Raw genomic sequence first — 17,822 nt, forward strand, 5'->3', positions numbered from 1 at the left:
CTTCACAGCCCTTTGTATCACGAAGCCCGCTGCATGTTACAATCAAAACAGTGATTTATCTCACAAAACCACTAGTTCATAGCACAACAGGTGGTCAAAAACCCCACTGGGTACCTTTTAAGTTCCCATCTGACACTGCAAATGGGTCACTGCCAGTAAGATGTAGGCTAAAGTATTTTCAGGAGAGAATTTTTGGTCACGGTCATATGAAAAGACACATAATATTTAGCGTCAGTGATTTCAGTTTAAAAGAGAAAAAATTACCTTTAAAGTAAAGTCAGTGCACAGTCTCTCTCTTGCAAAATTACTTTGTCCCCTTGACTTAAACTATTATGACTTCTAAAACTTATGATGTGTTTTTGAACTTCATTAACTTTGTACCTTTTTTTTAGCTATCTGTAGAGAATGATGGAGATAATAGAGAGGGATGGGTTATTTTTAAAGTTTGCATTGATAACATTGCATACTTTGAATTTAATTGGAAATACATTTTCCCCACTTACTTCCGTTACATTTACTTTTACTATCTTACATTTACTATCTTATTCAATGTGTAAAATTTGTTAATATTTTCTATTACCAGCTATGTACTTTCATCGAGTCTGGTTTGAAAATGATGTGAATTTAGATGATGTGATTCCTTGAAGATACATGACTTTTGGCACTCAGAGGCGTCATACATTAAAAAATATATATACAAATTCATCTGTAACAATGAGAATGCTAAAGAGACACAGGTAACAAAGGGAGGAGAGGTTCTGCGTTCCATTCACATTTCGCTCTATTCACTCCCATCACCTCCAGGATAAATTCATTGCGGTGCTAAAAAGCTTACATTTAGCAGAGTAACAGAGTACAGAAAGAGGCCTTAAAGCCGCGGGGAGTGAAGAGGCTTATCTGTCTAATCCATTTAGTCCCTCAACACCCTGTACATCACAACCTATACAGCAGCTAACAGCCACAACACAGAGTGGCATGAAAGACACTTGTTCCTCGTTCAGTACACTCACACCCTCTCGTACCTTTCCTGTTCAATTAGAGCTGGAAAAGAGGAGGAGAGGAAGAGGAGCAGGAAGAAGAGATGAATGGGAAACTGACAGGATGGACCAGGGGAATGTGAGAGGAAGAGTATGGAAGGAGGAGGTGAATGAGGAGAGGAGAGGAGGCTCTATAGTGTCAGTGTTGAAATCTGTAACTCTAGGAGAAGACTTGCTGTGTTACGCCACCTTGTGGATAAAGTCAATTATCACAGAATATATTTTAAACGAGTCAGGGCCAGAATATTCCTTATTATTGAAGACTTGTGAAAGACAAAACGCAGAGCACATAACTTTAATAGTCTGATATCATTACATTTTATTTCAAAAATTGATGATTGAAAGAATTAACAGTTACAAAAGACTTCCATATAAAATGTTATTTCTGAGGGAAAGAAATGAAGGTTTAGATCCTACCAACATGTTTTTATGAAAGCTTTAAAAACGCTTTCAAACCGCTGATGCCTATCAAAGCTTTCTCCAACTGGGAAATAACTTATCTTCATTAGATGTGACAAAAACTCGGATCCTCTTTCTATATACAATATATATTTAATTCTCGGTTTCGTTTAACCTCATATCTTAACTTGCCCTTGTCTTTAGCTGTGGTTTCATACCTTTGTCAGGATTAATTTCAACAACAAAAACCCAGAGAGAACTTTTAGCTTTTTAGTCAAAGTTGGCTTATGTGAAATATGGCCTAACATAAAAACTTAAACTATTAAGACATAATACTAAGATCACATGGCTCACATACAATTATTTTGACTTCTCATTTTCTTGATGTTATTAAAATATTCAACATCATTGGTTGCAGACAAATAATAAAACAAATATGAGTTCCACCATCCTATAACGAAATAACAACAGCACTGACCAGCATGTGCTAAATGTCCCTGACACACCAGGATGTAGAGCCTTTAACAGTCTTTTACAGCAGTTATAAATTAGCAAGTCCAAATTTGACTTTTAAGACATAATCTATGTTATGAATATTAAACATTTTTCAACTTCTTTAATAGACTGATTCTTTAATACTCAATCTACCAGACAGTGTAGCACTACACCAGTGAGAATCCAATAAACAGTGTGACACGTACTGCGTTTTAAAATGAAAACAATGTGAAGGAAATGTGAGAGAAATGTGTTTCCTCAGCAGGAAATAACGACTAGAAACAGGAAGTAGTTTGAGTTTGTAAAAGGATTAAAATAGACGTGTGTAGAGATCCGATTCATTACTCTGGTTCGATTTTTTATTTTCAAAAGGCTTCTTTTTCAACCAAAATCATAACCATTCACTGTTTTAGGTTCCGTCTGAGAAACAGTTTAAAAATGTGTGGAAATGAGAAGTAATGCTGTGAGCAGCAAAGACTAATGAGATGATTGTCATAGAGAAAAAAACTCTAAATGTGATTGAGTTTGTTGTGAATGTTTGACTTGGTCTAAGCAGTGCAAATAAAACATCCACTCTTGTGGAACTTTTTGAATTTATAACATTCAATTTAGCATGTATGCATCTTGTCTGCATACATACAGCGTCACAGGTTAAAATCGGCTTTGCTTTGCTTTAAAAGTTCCAGCCTTTCTCCAAAGTTTAAATGAGTTTCCCGTCCCATCTCTTAGTTAATCACGTAATTCTTCATAAAAACTTCTTTATATTTTCTAAAATCTCAAGCTGTGTTCATCCAGAATTTTCAGTCCACTGCTGTAAGACTTATTTACTTCAAATAATAATAATAAAAAAGATATATATGAAGGAAATCTTAAACTTTCCTTATTAAAACAGAGTCCTAAGTGGACCGTTTCTCCACACCCTGCTTGATCCCCAGCACCAGGTGAACAAACCAGTTGATCTGCACCATCCAGCCCTTTTCCCTGCAGATCTCTATCTGGTCCAGTAGGTGGCGCTGTGCCTCGTCATCACTGCGGCCGACAGTCAGCGCCTCGCGGATGTACTCGATGTCCTCCTTGCTGGTCAGCTGGGGCATGCCTGTTAAAAAATAATAATAATAAGAGTCTCATCTTTTCAGGCACAAGTACGAGCATGTATCAGTAGCTGTTCATTTCCTCAGAAATACATCTGGTTATAGTTGTTCCGTCTTCTTTTAAATGAGTTAGTCCGTGAGTTTAAACTACATACCTAAATATTGAACTACAACATGGAGAAATTAATAATGGTAACAGATTTTTGTTCTGCTGTGAAAAGGGCTCAAAATCTTTGGGTATTATAAGGAAGGAAGACGTACCGGTCATCAGCATCATGGAGAAGAGGATGATAAGCAGGTTGGTGTGGTGCCGAAGGGCGAGGTAAGCCTTCACACACACGTCCTGAGACAGAGATAAAGGATCTTAAATGCATGCATGCTGTACACACAGACTGATTCATGCAGGAGATTTGACACCTCTTGGCTACAGTGGCTGTGCTCAGCTGATTGACATTCTTAAGGTATTCACATGAAAACAAAGAAAAAATCTAATTTGCTGCACCTGGAACTTCTGGAAGTGGGGGCTACTTTTCTTTCCTGACGTTCCCATGACGTACAGGAAGTCTGGCGTGAGCACGAAGGGAACCCACTCCTTACTGATCCCCATGAAGCTCTTGTAATTCCCCAGGATGTGACCGAAGTCGATGTGGAAGAGATTCCCTGTAGAAACACAAAGGGGATTCCTTTTCAGTACCTCCTGAGCTCCATGCTTTATTCCTACGTAGAAGTGTATTTATTTAGTTGGCATCACTGGGCCAGGTTTTTCTGGTTGTATACATTTTTTTTTAATGTAGGTTATTCTTGCTGGTTTCTCTGATGTAACCGACCTGAGCTTTTAAAATGTTTTTCAAAGTTTGAGATCTGTTTACAGACAGAGTTTGAATAAAATATACAGACATTATAACAATGATTTGAAAATGGTTCAGATTTTCAGTTGTTATCTTTAGTGGATGTATTGTAAGTGTTTGTGTGCATGTATGACTCATATTTTCACTTATGAATACCTGTGACCACAGAAATGTGCAGCCATGTATAATAAGGAAGTTTAAAATAAAATTTAAAAAATAAAATAAAATAAAATAAAATAAAATAAAATAAAATAAATAAAGTAAAGTAAAGTAAAATAAAATAAAGTAAAATAAAATTAAATTAAATTAAATTAAATTAAATTAAATTAAATTAAATTAAATTAAAAACTTTTTTTTTTGGGGGGGGGGGGGGGGGTTTGTCCCAAATTCAAACGGAAGTACAGACATATGCCATCATTACCAGATTCAGTGATCATGATGTTGTCATTGTGGCGATCCCCAATACCCAGAACGTAGGTAGCCACGCAGTAGCCACCACAGGAATACAGGAACCTCTCCACAGCCTGCTGGAACTATAAAGAGAGAGAGAATGCCATCATATATCTAGGGCAATAACTGGGCTGTGACCTAGAGGTTTGGTTTGTGGGCTTCAGAGAGGAAGGTTTGTACTTTGAAATGTCAGATTCAATAAGAATAGATGGCTGTTTGGAGGCTTGAACTGGACGTGTCCCTTCCGTTAAGTAGTTCACTGTAGATGTGATGTAAACATTTTGTTATGGTGTACTAGACAATAAACATCATGCAGCACAGTGTGGAGTCAACTTTAAGCTAAAAGATGAAACGTTGCAAGATAGATTCCCAAAAACGGAGCAGGACTATTTATACACTTGGGGGTTGCAGGTGTCACAGCAAAAAGTAGTATGTGTGTGTAACAAGGACAGGAAAACCCCTTGTTTGTTGCGTCTTTCCTGTCTGTCGCACTGCCACTTCCTGTGACATCTGATAAACAGAGCAGCAGCTGGAGACAAAGTGCTTTGTATCTGGAGGGATGGATGGATGTGTTTGGAGACCAAGTTTCTGTTTCTGGTCAAAATAAAGCTGGTTGCGATGCGTACCTTGTCCTCGCTGACGCACTTGTCCCGCAACCACTGGTTGAGGATTTCATCTTTAAACGCCCCGGTGCTTCCCACGACACTCTGCTGGATGTTAGCGATGGTGGTGGCGTCCTTAACAATCTCAATCATACCTGAAATAAAGACAGAAGGAAGGGGGGGAAATCTCACAGACTGATCTTAATATTCAACTAATTTGCCTTTCACTGAATATCTGACCTATTCTGTTCCCAGTGGAGATGCAGCCGTATGGCAACAGACAGAGATCCAGTGTTTCAGTCTCCCAGATGGACTCCATGATCAGCAGGATCTGAAGGGACACGAGAGGGGAGATGAGTCTTTTTTTTTTTGTGCTAACACGCAGCGCTAAGGAGGCCGCGCCGCCGCTCACCTGCAGGATGAGCATATCTTGTCTGAGGTCGTCCCCGTCTTTGAAGATGATGCCGATGGGGTCCTTGGACAGAGTGGTGGGGTCGGCCCTTTTGAACTGCAGCCACAGCGGCTTCTTCTTGGAGGCCATCACTTTGCACTGCTCGATCTGCGCGTTCAAACACAAGCAGTGTTTATACTGCAGGTAGTAACGTGTATTTATTGCACCTGCAAAACTGGTTTCATGTGTTGTTTTTTATTGACGTTCGACTTGCAGACATCTGGGTATCAGTGTGTATGGTTCTCTCCTCTGCCAGTGTGTGTGTGTGAGGGTGTGGGTGTGTGTGTGTGTGTGTGTGTGTCCCTCACCATCAGGGCTCCAGCTCTCAGTCCAGGATCGTAAGGGACTCTAAAGCTCTCCGGCAGAGAGAGAGTCTCCAGCTTCTGACGCAACTGAAACACCACTGACAAGCACACAACACACAAAGCTTTAGTCTCACTGCATGGACATGTGTTTTACTTGAATCATCTGGTCTTAATGGCTAAATTTATGGAAGGAGCTCATGCAATATTAGAGGGATTCTCTTCATAGAACGATGGGAACTGAATATTGCAGGTTAGAGTCTGTGCTTTGCCACAGCGCTACAACAGTAATAATACCAGTGGTGGAACAAGTACTATGATATTTTACTTAAGTAAAAGTATTCACACCACAATGATAAAATACTGTTACAAGTAAAAGTCCTGAATTCAAAATCTTACTTAAGTTAATTTATGCAAGTATATAATCAAGAAAATATACTTTAAGTTTATTTGTTGCATTAGTATGTGTTATGATTTTAGATTATTAATATCATTATTATTGACGCAGTAACATGTAAGATGCATTTTTATGTTGTATCTGACTGCAATCGAGCTAATTGTATTCATTTTACTGTTGTATTTTGTTTACTCCTTATAAAAATTAAATGTGGTGAAGTAAAAAGTATAATATTTCCGAAACGTAGTGAAGTAGAAGGTAGCATCAAAATTAGGTCCATCACTTGATTAAATGTACTTAGTTACTTTCATTCACTGATTAATACCATGGTGTAACAAAAAAGGTGTGACCAAATCATGTGCTGGCGCGACCACCTGAGAAAGTTGATAGCACCAGTGCTACCAGTAGAAAAGTTAGTCTGGAGCCCTGCCTCACCTTGTGCAGTGATGTCATACTTGTCGGCGGACATGGCCTTCATCTCGCGGGTTACTTTCTGCAGAGCGTCCGTCATCTCCACCTGGAGAGCAGCGTAACATCATTATGTCAGTTACTTAAAGAGCTAAACCTTGTGTCTTTTTCTGTTCTACACTACACCATTTTGTTTAAGGAGGCTAGTACAAGGCCCGACTCATAGGCTCACCTGCTTCCTGAAGTCCTGCAGCATGTCTTCACCACAGCCTCTGAGGTAGGCCTCCAGCAGGACGGCGTATCTCTGCTGGTAGTGCATGGACTGGGCGATCTCACTGCGCAGGAACCAGAAGAGGAAATGACCGATACGCTTACTCTGTGGAGAGAAAACCACTGTAAATAGGATCAGGTGGAAAACAGAGACAATAATGTTATCTGATTATTATCAAATAAGTCCGTGTACATGACAGACTTGTAATGTTGATTCTATAGACAGAATAAGGAAATATTTGACAAAATCTTTTCATTGTTGGGAGAAAAACAGAAACACACAAATACAGGACAGATGAATGGGCAGAGAGACGGAAACCACAGGAACTCAAACACACACACAGACCCACACACACACACACACACACACACACACACACACACACAGACCCACACACACACACCAAGTAAGACAGTGAGAGAAACAGACCCAGATGTTGGTCCTGCTTACCCTCAGAGCTCTCTTCAGCAGGAACCGGACCAGGGCGCTGTCATGGTACGGCTCAAACTTGACCGCCTGCAGGACACACACACACACACACACACACACACACACACACACACACACACACACACACACACACACACACACACACACACACACACACACACACACACACACACACACACACACACACACGATATTTCTAATAAATGCATCTAAAACCACAGGACTTTCAGGTTTCAGTGAACACACATGCAAACACATAGTAAACCATTACTTTTGACATGTGAAACCCATTCAAAACCACTCTGGACACACTCCAAACTACATGGTGGAAATCTAAAAAGAAGCTGATGAAGAAATAGATGAAGGTTTGACATTTTTTATTTAAACGGCACCCTGTTGAGTTTTTACGTTAGCATAGAATGCATCCCCCATGTTCCACCGCCATGTTTCACGAGAGAGCCTTTTGCATTTTTGCCATTTACTTTTTTGCAACCAATGAACAAAAGTGATCATATTTGGACTGTGGAGGAGTGACGTAGAGACTCGGTAGCTACCTGTCAATCGCAAGAAAGCATACCCTGCTTTATGGTCTATTTGACTCTAAATGGACCATCATTTACTAAACGCACATCATGCTGTATTGATGAATACTAGAAACTAGAGATTGAGACCATAAACTCATTTTGACATTGTTTACTCAGGGAATAAATCAAGTGAGAAGTAGAGTCTTTTTCTTATAGACTTCTATACAATCAGACTTCTTTTTGCAATCAGATGAGTCGCCCCCTGCTGGTCAGTAGAGAGAATGCAAGTTTAGGACAGTTCTGGATAAGCTTTACTCAGCAGAACCGGAGGTTGCCGCCTTGTTGTAAAGTTACCTGAAGGCCACCGTAGTTCTCCGACCGGCTTGGAAAGGGAGGGTTATTCAGAGTTCAGAGTGTGATGAGGCAGAAAGGGGACAGTGGCAGTAAAAGGAAGTGCAGTGAAAACACAGAGCTCATCGTGCTCACACACAGGACAGCTATTCAAATGTTGACTGAAGGACGCAGAGGGCGGATTGACAGGTCAGGGGAGTAGACAGACAGATAGTAGGGTAAAGTTTCAGACATACTGTTCAAGCGTACTAAATAGAATGTAAGTGTTGAATTACGTATGCAAACAGTCTGACACCTTTACAAGGCAGGTTTTCCTCTTTTGGAGAATCTAATTTGTCCTTGTTACACACACATACTACTTTTTGCTGTGACACCTGCAACCCCCAAGTGTATAAATAGTCCTGCTCCGTTTTTTGGGAATCTATTTTGCAACGTTTCATCTTTTAGCTTAAACTGTAAATGAAAGTTGACTCCACACTGTGCTGCATCTATTTCTCTGTGTGTGAGAATACATTTCGGTAGTCACCCTCAACATATCAATAAAGCTCATATGATACAGACACAACGCTGTAATGGTGAGAGTCATTTTCCTATCACAACATAGGGCCCTTTGTTGGCCTCAGCTCATAATTCATATTGCTCATGCAAAACCGACCACAGAGACACTTTTGGAAACACGTCAGGGGCCAAACAAGCAGCCTGTATCTGCTGATCTGCCTTCGTCGGCGTAGAAAAAAAGAAGGACGCACCTGTACGAGCTGCAGGAGGTATCTGAGCACATCGTCGTCCTCCAGAGTCTCCAGCTTCCTGACGGCCATGGAGCGAACCTGAGCGTCAGAGTAGTGGCAGTCCAGCAGCTGCATGGCCAGACCGACATCCAGGCCGCTGAAGAACAAGAGGACGGGTGATGGGACACTGAAGCCCCTGAGGGCAAGATGTGTATTGTGACGGTGTGAAGCCAAGTTTACCTGCTGTCCCACGCGCTGCTGCGCTCCAACAGCCGGTGTGTCGCCAGAACATCTTCCTGTCTCCCCCACTTGACTGAACCCAGGAGCTTTGGGTAGGCCCTGAAGATGAAATCAAAGTTATAGCATAATGATCTAACATTTAGTAGTTTGCTTTTGCAGGTATAGAATAAAATAAGTACCTGGGGTTGCGCATACACTCGTGCCTGAAGTGCCACAGCAGCTCTTTGTCCTCGGGGCTGAGCGGATGCAGGGGGTCGGTGGCAACGATGGCCGCGAACTGCTTCTTCAGGTGGTTGGGCATCTCCCTCTGACCCCGCTCGCCCCCCTCGGCTTCCTCGCCCCCGTGTCGCGGCTCACGACGTCGCGGCTCTTGGGCAACACTACTGGGTAGCAGTACTTGTCCAGCAGGATGGCGACGGCCATGGCGGAGGCCTTGTCGGGGTTGGTGGCGGAGGTGAGCTTGTCCGCGTTGATGCTGCTGCTGCTCTCATCGCTCTTCTCCGGCATTTTCCACATGTGGAGGATGAACTCGCCCTGGCGCAGCAGGGAGCGGTGGTCGATCAGCAGCAGGTTGACGTAGTACAGCAGACGGCTCTTGGTCTTTCCTGAAAGACGGACGGACAGACGGATGCAGGACTTTTTGGATGGTCGCCTGAATGATACAGTAGGCAAACCAATCGTTAGTAGACCTTACCTTCATGGCTGCTAGTTCCTGATGTATTCTCCTGGTAGGAGGAGGCTCCCTTGGAGTTCGGCGTCTGGGGCTGCTTCCCACAAACCACCTGGGCGGGAAAAATAGTAGGACTGGGAATAGGCAAGAATGTGGCGATACGATACGTATCACAATACAGTGGCTACCATTCAATATGTTGCCACATATCGCGATACCAAGCAAGGCAATATAGGGCGAACTGTCATACGGACAGATAGACAACCCCAAAAAATTACGCCTGCAGCCAAAATAAATTGTAAAAATAAAGCTACATTGTTTTTTAATGAGAGCAGTAACAATTAGTAACAGAGTACAAAGACCAACAACTCAAACAAAGTTCTTTCATTCATCTCCAGTAAATCATAGCATAAAGACATTATCTTTTGGATATCTATTTGGAAATTGATAAATGACTGTTGAAACCACCAATCGCTGTAAAGTTATCCCATCTGTCCTCTGAATTAAATGTTTACCTGGAGGTTGAGTCGCGCTCCTTTAGGCAGGTCCTTGATCTTAATGTTGAACTCCAACCAGCAGTTCCACAGCACTTCTTCACTGAAGGTTTTAGAGGACGTCCTCTCCTGAGACAGTAAAGGCCGGGTTAAACTCTGCTGGCTCTGCTGTTCAATACTTAGTCTCTGCTGTGTTTTGGAAAATAAGTGCTCCCTTAAATTGTAGGTTAAAAAGCCAACATTCAACTGAGAAAGTTGTGGTTCTCAGTTACGAGTTCCTGATTCTAGTTTCAAGTTATAGTCCATAATAGGACAATTCACAAAATAATGGAGTGATGGGTCAAAAGGAGCAGCAAGGGTGAGCTGTAAAAGGTTAAACACACTGTCCAGCTGCCATAATCAATATAGATCAGATTCCTTTTATGTGTGCTTTGATTTTGGATCACCTGGGCTAAAAGCTGTTGGCCGTGGAAGATGCTGGCTTCTATGAAGACAATGAACTCTGGGATTTTGGGGAGGGATGGGATGTCGATGCCCAGCACCTTCACTCTGAACTTCCTGTTACAGTCCCACATAGAGATGGTGAACACCCGCTCATGGTCCTTCTCGTCGATGGTCAGCTGCTCATGGGTACCTGACAAAGACAAGTTAGCAGGATAATTATTACCTCTGAAAGAAGCTATTGGTTGTACCAAATGTGTTAACATGTACCAGCTTGGCCATATCTCAATAAGAGTTGGAGTTCATACATCATCAAATACACAAACAACACAGTACGTTTCAAATTAGGGTGGTTAACATATTGTAAAAAATTTGTTGAAATTCTCTTTACCAGAAAAAACTTTATAGGGTCTGTGGCTATTGCAAGACTGTATTAAGCCAACCTACCTGCATCTTTCATAAAGTACAGGCAGATATTTAAAGTTACTGCAAGAACTTTCATTTTGTGTGTATTTTGGCGGTCCCTGTGGACAAAAGTGGTAGTGTTTCTGAGCACCTGAGTCCCTTGTTATTTTACTGCAGCAGGGTCTGAAAGTCCTGGTTCTGGTTCTCTCAGAATGGGAATGGCTTTGGAGGGAGGACTGACTTGCTGTCAGTGTAGGGAGTGGTGATATGGTCAAAATCTGATATGACGATTGTAGGTCATTTCATATCTTGATAACGATATGTATCATGATATTGCATGTTTTCTGGTAATTCAATAAATAAATAGTCTACATGAAATAACCACAAAGTTTTGTATCCTCTTGTTTTTGAGTTAGAATGTGCTTGTTTTCATAAATTTAGAAGACATAATTGTGTATCACAATATCTCGATAAATGATTCCATCAAATGACAATAAATGATCATATTAAATTATCGCTGAGCCCTATGATAGCTATAGTGTTGCCGACTTTCTCGCTAGATTTAGCAACTTTTGGAGCGGCTAGCTTATTTCATTGGAAAAGAGTTTGCAGGTCTGGGCTGTTCTTTTTCGACCAGATGCTTTTAAGCTCTAAAATATTCATGCTGTTTTTTCCGACAGTGCCTTCACCAAGCTTTAAACTAACTGATTACCTGCGACTCCGGTGCAGTCATCCACTTGGGCCCAGTCCTCCTTCTGGACCAGATCCAGGTCTGTGTCAGGGGGCGTCTCCAGAACCAGGTGGATTTCATCCCCGTTCTTCAGACACTGACGGATCCAGTTGAAGTCCTGCAGCGGTTTATCCCCGTACAGGTACTCCACCCTGTGTGAACATGTTTGAAATTGTAAAAAACAGCATATTAATTATGATCTACTTAAAACCATCTCTATGTTTGAGTAATTATGTTGCATTGAGCTTCTCACATACCTTCCACACACACGTAGCACAAAATCGGCTTCACACATGTTGTCAGGGATACCCAGCAGAACTCTTTTATTAGCCGTCTTGGCGAAAAAGCTCACCAACATCTAAACAAGATGGAAAGTTGTCAGAAAGTGGAACAGTGACAGAAGAGACACGAATGTTGGTCATCACCGCATTTGTTTACCTGTGCCGGCGTATCGTCGAGGGAGACCTTGATGGTCTGGCTGGCCGTGCCGATGTGGATCACCACCAGGATGTGAGCGTTGCTGACCTAAAAGGAGGAACGAATGAACCGAGGAAGGTGAAAAGAGTTAATTAAAAAGACAACATACACAAAGGTGGAAGACAAGGGTTTTACTTTGCAAAATGACAAAGCAACAAACAAACAGATGGCATGCGTCAGATTTGTTTGTGCCAAAGAGTTAGTTGAGAAGAGGCTGACCAGAAATGAATTAAACCACATGAAACATAATAAAAGATGCTCTATAACTTCCCCAGTAAACGATAGTAAAACAAGATCAGTAGAAGCCTGGGTTTCCTCACGAGGGAAGGTGATGCATCAAGGGTGTTCTAAACAGCGGGATGAATTCTGAATCTTCCTCAAGGAAGAAGAGTATGAACTTTCCCACCAGATTATTGGCAACTTCCTAATGCAATCTGCATACTTCAGTGACATGTTTCAGAAACCTAGTGAAATAAATCTTCAGCGATGGCTTTCAGACAGCCGCAAACCTCCTGTTCTGAAACCATAGCTGAAGTGCCTGAATCCTGCATTCGTTCTAATGGCCAGCAGGGGGCGACTCCTTCGGTTGCAAAAACTGGTCTGTAAGAAATGACTACTTCTCTCTTGATTTATTACTTCAGTAAACATTGTAAACATGAGTTTATGGTCTCAATCTCTAGTTTCAAGTTTTTTTAATACACCATGATGTTCATTTAGTAAATTATGATCCATTTAGAGTCAAACAGACCATAAAGCCGGGTATGCTTTAAGGCGGGGCTACCTTGTGATTGACAGGTTGCTACCACAACGCTGTCCGTTCTGTGTTTTAGTCTTAAAACTTTAACCCTTTCATAGTGTGTTTTCAGTTCATGAAAGTTAATTTTGTTTACCTAAAATGTCTTATTCAGCGTTCCGTTGTACTTAGCTTCACCCTCTCGTGTCACTTCTGGGTGCAAAAAACCCCAAGATATCGAACTCAGGGCTTCAAAACCGTAGTCCACAAACTAAGGCCTGGATGATTTCACGGTGACTACTGCCACTTCTTAAATAAAGTCTATGCTTTCGAATAAAAATCACAAGTTCAGTTGCCTTTATCAACAATTTCAAACAACTTTCAAACCTGTAGGTCTCGGACAGCGAGATCATTTTGAAAAAGGTTGTTGTTGAAAGCAATGAGTGTTGTTACATTTCACTGGAGACACTTTGTCTTAAAGGGCAAGTGTGTAGCATTTAGAGGGATCTATTGGCAGAAATGTAATATAATATTAATAAGTATGTTTTCTTTGGTGTATACTCTTCTGAAAATAAGAATTTTGTTTTTATTTCTACAGTACCCCAGAATGGTCTAACAGATCACGGGCTCTGGATAGTGCTATTCACATTTTCGCGTCTGCAACCGTGTTACAAGGGAAAAGTTTCAGTTGGTTGCAATCTGCAACCTCACCACTAGGTGCCAACTCCTTCACACTGGCCCTTTAAACAGTAGATCACATGTTCAAGCTTTGCATTATTTTCAGACAATGTTGTAAATGTATTCTATTTAGGGCGTGAAAGTGAAGAATATGTTTTGGAACCGCTGAACTCAACCATAAACCTTCACACACATACACACACACCTTGGTGAGCAGGTGCTCAGGCAGCGGCTTGCGGGTCACCCAGGGGTCCACGGAGTAGAGTTTAGCGTCGCGGTCGGACAGCTCGATGCGTCGTGGCGTCAGCAGCTTCCTGCGGGTGAACTCCAGCTCATCGTCGTGCACGTTGCTCACATCGGTCACGTCGTAGCCGATCAGGTAGTTGAGGTAGCGCTGGTACTGCAGGGACTCGTCAGAGGGCTGTGGGCGGGGCACCAGCTGGATCCGCCCCACATCCTTCTTCAGGGCTTTTTAGAAAACAACAACAGATGGGTTTGACATCATTGCCACAGAATAACCAAAGTTTGTGACTGTGCAGTCTGTCTGTGAATGGTACCTCTCCAGTAGCGGATGCAGTCCAACGTCTGGAACACTTGGTGCTTATCGTAGATCTCACACACGTTGCCTTTCTTCTGGTAGAGCAGGATGCAGTGGTCGGGGGAAAACCGCTGGTAGAAGTCAGGACAGAGGTTCAAAGTCACCGCCTTCAGCCACACCTGAGCTTTCACCTGCAGGAAACGGAATATACCAGAGCATATATTTATTTTTAACATCCCTAATGGATAACCCACAGTTTTGACGATGAATCAGTAGGTTAGGTGACCTGCTCAACTGTCCAGTTTCCGGCGACCTCCAGCGGCAGAGTGTCGGGGCCGCTTCCGCCGCGCGCTGTGGTGGGCAGGACGAACTCCACAGTGATCTGATCCATGGAGGTGCAGGAGGACGACGAGATGGCCTTCTTTCTTCTCCTCCTCCGGGTCTCTTCTCGCAGGACTTTGGGCTCTTCGTCACTCACCTGGGTCTGCTGCCCGTCCATCACCTAGCTGGTGGGGGACCAATAGAAGTAATAACTCTTATCCCGTGATCCTGCATTCATCTCATCTTTCTGATGAGTCAGTAATGCAACTAATTCACCACCAGATCAATTAATATATATTGTTAAGAAAGATAGATATTTGTAATACCAGCCACCTATCTATAAGGGAACACTGAGCTATGACCTCTGACCTTTGGGGCTCTATTCATTTCAACTGTTTGAAAGTCTTGTTTGGATGACTGTTAAAAACTAGAAAACACTCCTCGCTTCTATCAAAAGAATAATAAATAAATGAATAAAATGCAGAAAGGTAGGGATTATTTTCTTTGTTGATTTATCAGTGGTTTATTTTTTTATTTATCAATTTATTTTTCAATCGTTTTGGTAATAGAATGTCAATAAAAAGAAATACAGTTAGATATCATATAAAACATAGAAAAGCAGCGACTGCTAACACTTTGAGATGATGGAGAGTGATTGATCATTTCTCCTTGGAATAAATCAATCTCAAAATAGTTCACCATTAATTTAATGTCCATCTCCTTGTTAATTAACCGAGTAGATAGCAGTCTTTAACGCAGTCCCATTGAGACAAATTGATCAACAGGGGATATACAAAGATATTGACCAAGTTGATGTGAAATGTTCCTATTTTATCCTCCTTAAATCTGAGATTTACTTAACTTTTCAAATTTTTTCAGCATTATTGACTATTGGCAAGTATGAATGAATAACTATAAATAACTAAAAAGGGGATTTATTGACTGAGACTGTCCCAAAGCAAAGAGTATAGGAATTTGTGTTTCTGTATTTTACAAAATTTCAAATACTACAAAAAGCAGTGCGTCATGATGAAAGCCTTATTTAAGTGTCTTTTAACAAACTCATGATCTCAGTTGACAGACATGTCTGTGGGACTCAGTGGAGTTTCCCTTCTGCTTCTTTAAACAGCAGCAGAGGAAGTTTTGTAAAAGCAGGAAGCAAAACTCGACACAGCATGGATGTAACTACACAGAGTGACACAGTCATTTAACGTCATAAACGTCATTATGTCTGTATCCGCAATTTAATTAGACAGGCACAACGCTGGCAAGAGTAAATACAACTTTAAAAAGCAACCAGAGCTGAACTATATGGGGAATGTAACGGTACAGCTGCCATAATAATCGGAAGGAGAGGCGTCAAGTTTAGTAAAACTTTAAAAAAACTTAAAACCCATTTTTATGACTCACCAATGCACGGAGACGGCAACGAAACCCGGAGCTTTAAGGTTAAATTTCGGCATTTATACTGCAGGAAGAGACCGATAACCAGAATGAAATATATCTACAAGTCTAAAAGTTCCGCAACATCCGCTGCGCTCCTCCTCAGGAAGGCTGTCAATCTGTTGGGCTGACAGAAACCAGACTTCCGGCTTTTATCTTCAAAATAAACTACTACAGCAATAATTCGTATGAAGGGAAGACACGCAGATTAATTTGTTGGTATTTGCTTTTGTCAGTTGGTCTTGAAAATGTATATAAAATAATGAATGTAACTGTTCAAAGGTATAGAAGAAATAAGTTGTTCTGGTTTTGAAACAAAAAGCGAGGTTTAGTCCCTCTAAACAGAGATTACATTACATTACATTACAGTCATTTAGCAGACGCTTTTATCCAAAGCGACTTACAATCAGTAGTATATTACATATCATTCACCCATTCACACACTGATGACAGGCTACCATGCAAGGTGCCACCATCAGACTCTAACTAACATTCATGCAACATCCAGTCCACACCGATGGCAAGCCTTCAGGAGCAACTTGGGGTTAAGTGTCTTGCCCAAGGACACATCGACTGCCGAAGCCGGGTATCGAACCACCGACCCTCTGATTGGAGAACTACCTTGCTCTCCACTACGCCACAGCCGCCCCATGAGATGAACTGCAACACTGCATACAGTCAGGTCCATAAATATTTGGACATTGACACAATTTTCATCATTTTGGCTCTGTACACAACCACAATGGATTTGAAATGAAACAATCAAGATGTGCTTTGAGTGCAGACTTTCAGCTTCAATGTGAGGGTATTTACATCCAAATCAGGTGTATGGTGTAGGAATTACAATACATTTTATACGTGGTCCCTCCGTTTTGAAGGGACCAAAAGTAATTGGACAATTGGCTGATCAGCTGTTCCATGGCCAGGTGTGTGTTATTCCCTCATTATTTCATTAACAAGGAGCAGATAAAAGGTCTAGAGTTAATTTCAAGTGTGGGATTTGCATTTGGAATCTGTTGCTGTCAATTCTCAATATGAAGTCCAAAGAGCTGTCGCTATCAGTGAAGCAAGCCATCATTAGGCTGAAGAATCAAAACAAACCCATCAGAGAGATAGCAAAAACATTAGGTGTGGCCAAATCCACTGTTTGGTACATTCTTAAAAAGAAAGAAAGCACTGGTGAGCTCAGCAACACCAAAAGACCCGGAAGACCAAGGAAAACAACTGTGGTTGATGACCGAAGAATTCTTTACCAGGTGAAGAAAAACCCCTTCACAACAGTTGGCCAGATCAAGAACACTCTCCAGGAGGTAGGCGTATCTGTGTCAAAGTCAACAATCAAGAGAAGACTTCACCAGAGTAAATACAGAGGGTTCACCACAAGGTGTAAACCATTGGTGAGCCTCAAAAACAGGAAGACCAGATTAGAGTTTGCCAAAAAACATCTAAAAAAGCCTGTACAGTTCTGGAACAACATCCTATGGACAGATGAGGCAAAGATAAACTTGTACCAGAATGATGGAAAGAGAATGGAGTATGGAGAAGGGAAGGAACTGCTCATGATGAGGAAAGCCAGCTCTGTGGTGGGTCTGGAGCTGGACAGTCTGGAGTCAGTGGGTGAGAGGAGGATGAAGGCCAAACTCGGAGCCATCCTGGACCATCCCCCTCACCCGCTCCATGAGGAGCTGTGGCAGCTGGGCAGCTCTTTCAGCTGTCGGCTGATTCTGCCAAAGAGCAGGACGGAGCTTCAGACGCTCATTTGTGCCCACTGCCATCAGACTGTACAACAACAGCGGAGACCACAGTCTGTCATCATGCTGACCAGCATGACAGTATGTATTGTCTGTG

The 17,822-nt window shown here is 41.8% G+C and overlaps 1 protein-coding gene across 1 annotated transcript; it reads right to left on the minus strand.

Annotated features, from left to right (window-relative positions):
- Positions 1–1,322: 1,322 nt before the first annotated feature.
- On the minus strand, positions 1,323–16,085 carry pik3cg (phosphatidylinositol-4,5-bisphosphate 3-kinase, catalytic subunit gamma). The gene is given in 25 exon segments (XM_054624368.1): positions 1,323–3,027; positions 3,284–3,365; positions 3,525–3,682; positions 4,292–4,403; positions 4,947–5,077; positions 5,163–5,253; positions 5,335–5,481; positions 5,682–5,776; positions 6,508–6,589; positions 6,713–6,856; positions 7,202–7,267; positions 8,826–8,961; positions 9,045–9,143; positions 9,224–9,389; positions 9,392–9,649; positions 9,739–9,826; positions 10,230–10,337; positions 10,655–10,842; positions 11,767–11,936; positions 12,042–12,142; positions 12,223–12,309; positions 13,878–14,140; positions 14,230–14,401; positions 14,497–14,716; positions 15,942–16,085. Coding segments are annotated over 24 exon segments (3,357 nt in total). The 5' UTR covers positions 14,710–14,716; positions 15,942–16,085; the 3' UTR covers positions 1,323–2,827.
- Positions 16,086–17,822: the final 1,737 nt, after the last annotated feature.

Source organism: Anoplopoma fimbria, chromosome 23 (genome assembly GCF_027596085.1).
Source record: "Anoplopoma fimbria isolate UVic2021 breed Golden Eagle Sablefish chromosome 23, Afim_UVic_2022, whole genome shotgun sequence".
Taxonomy (NCBI): Eukaryota; Metazoa; Chordata; class Actinopteri; order Perciformes; family Anoplopomatidae; genus Anoplopoma; species Anoplopoma fimbria.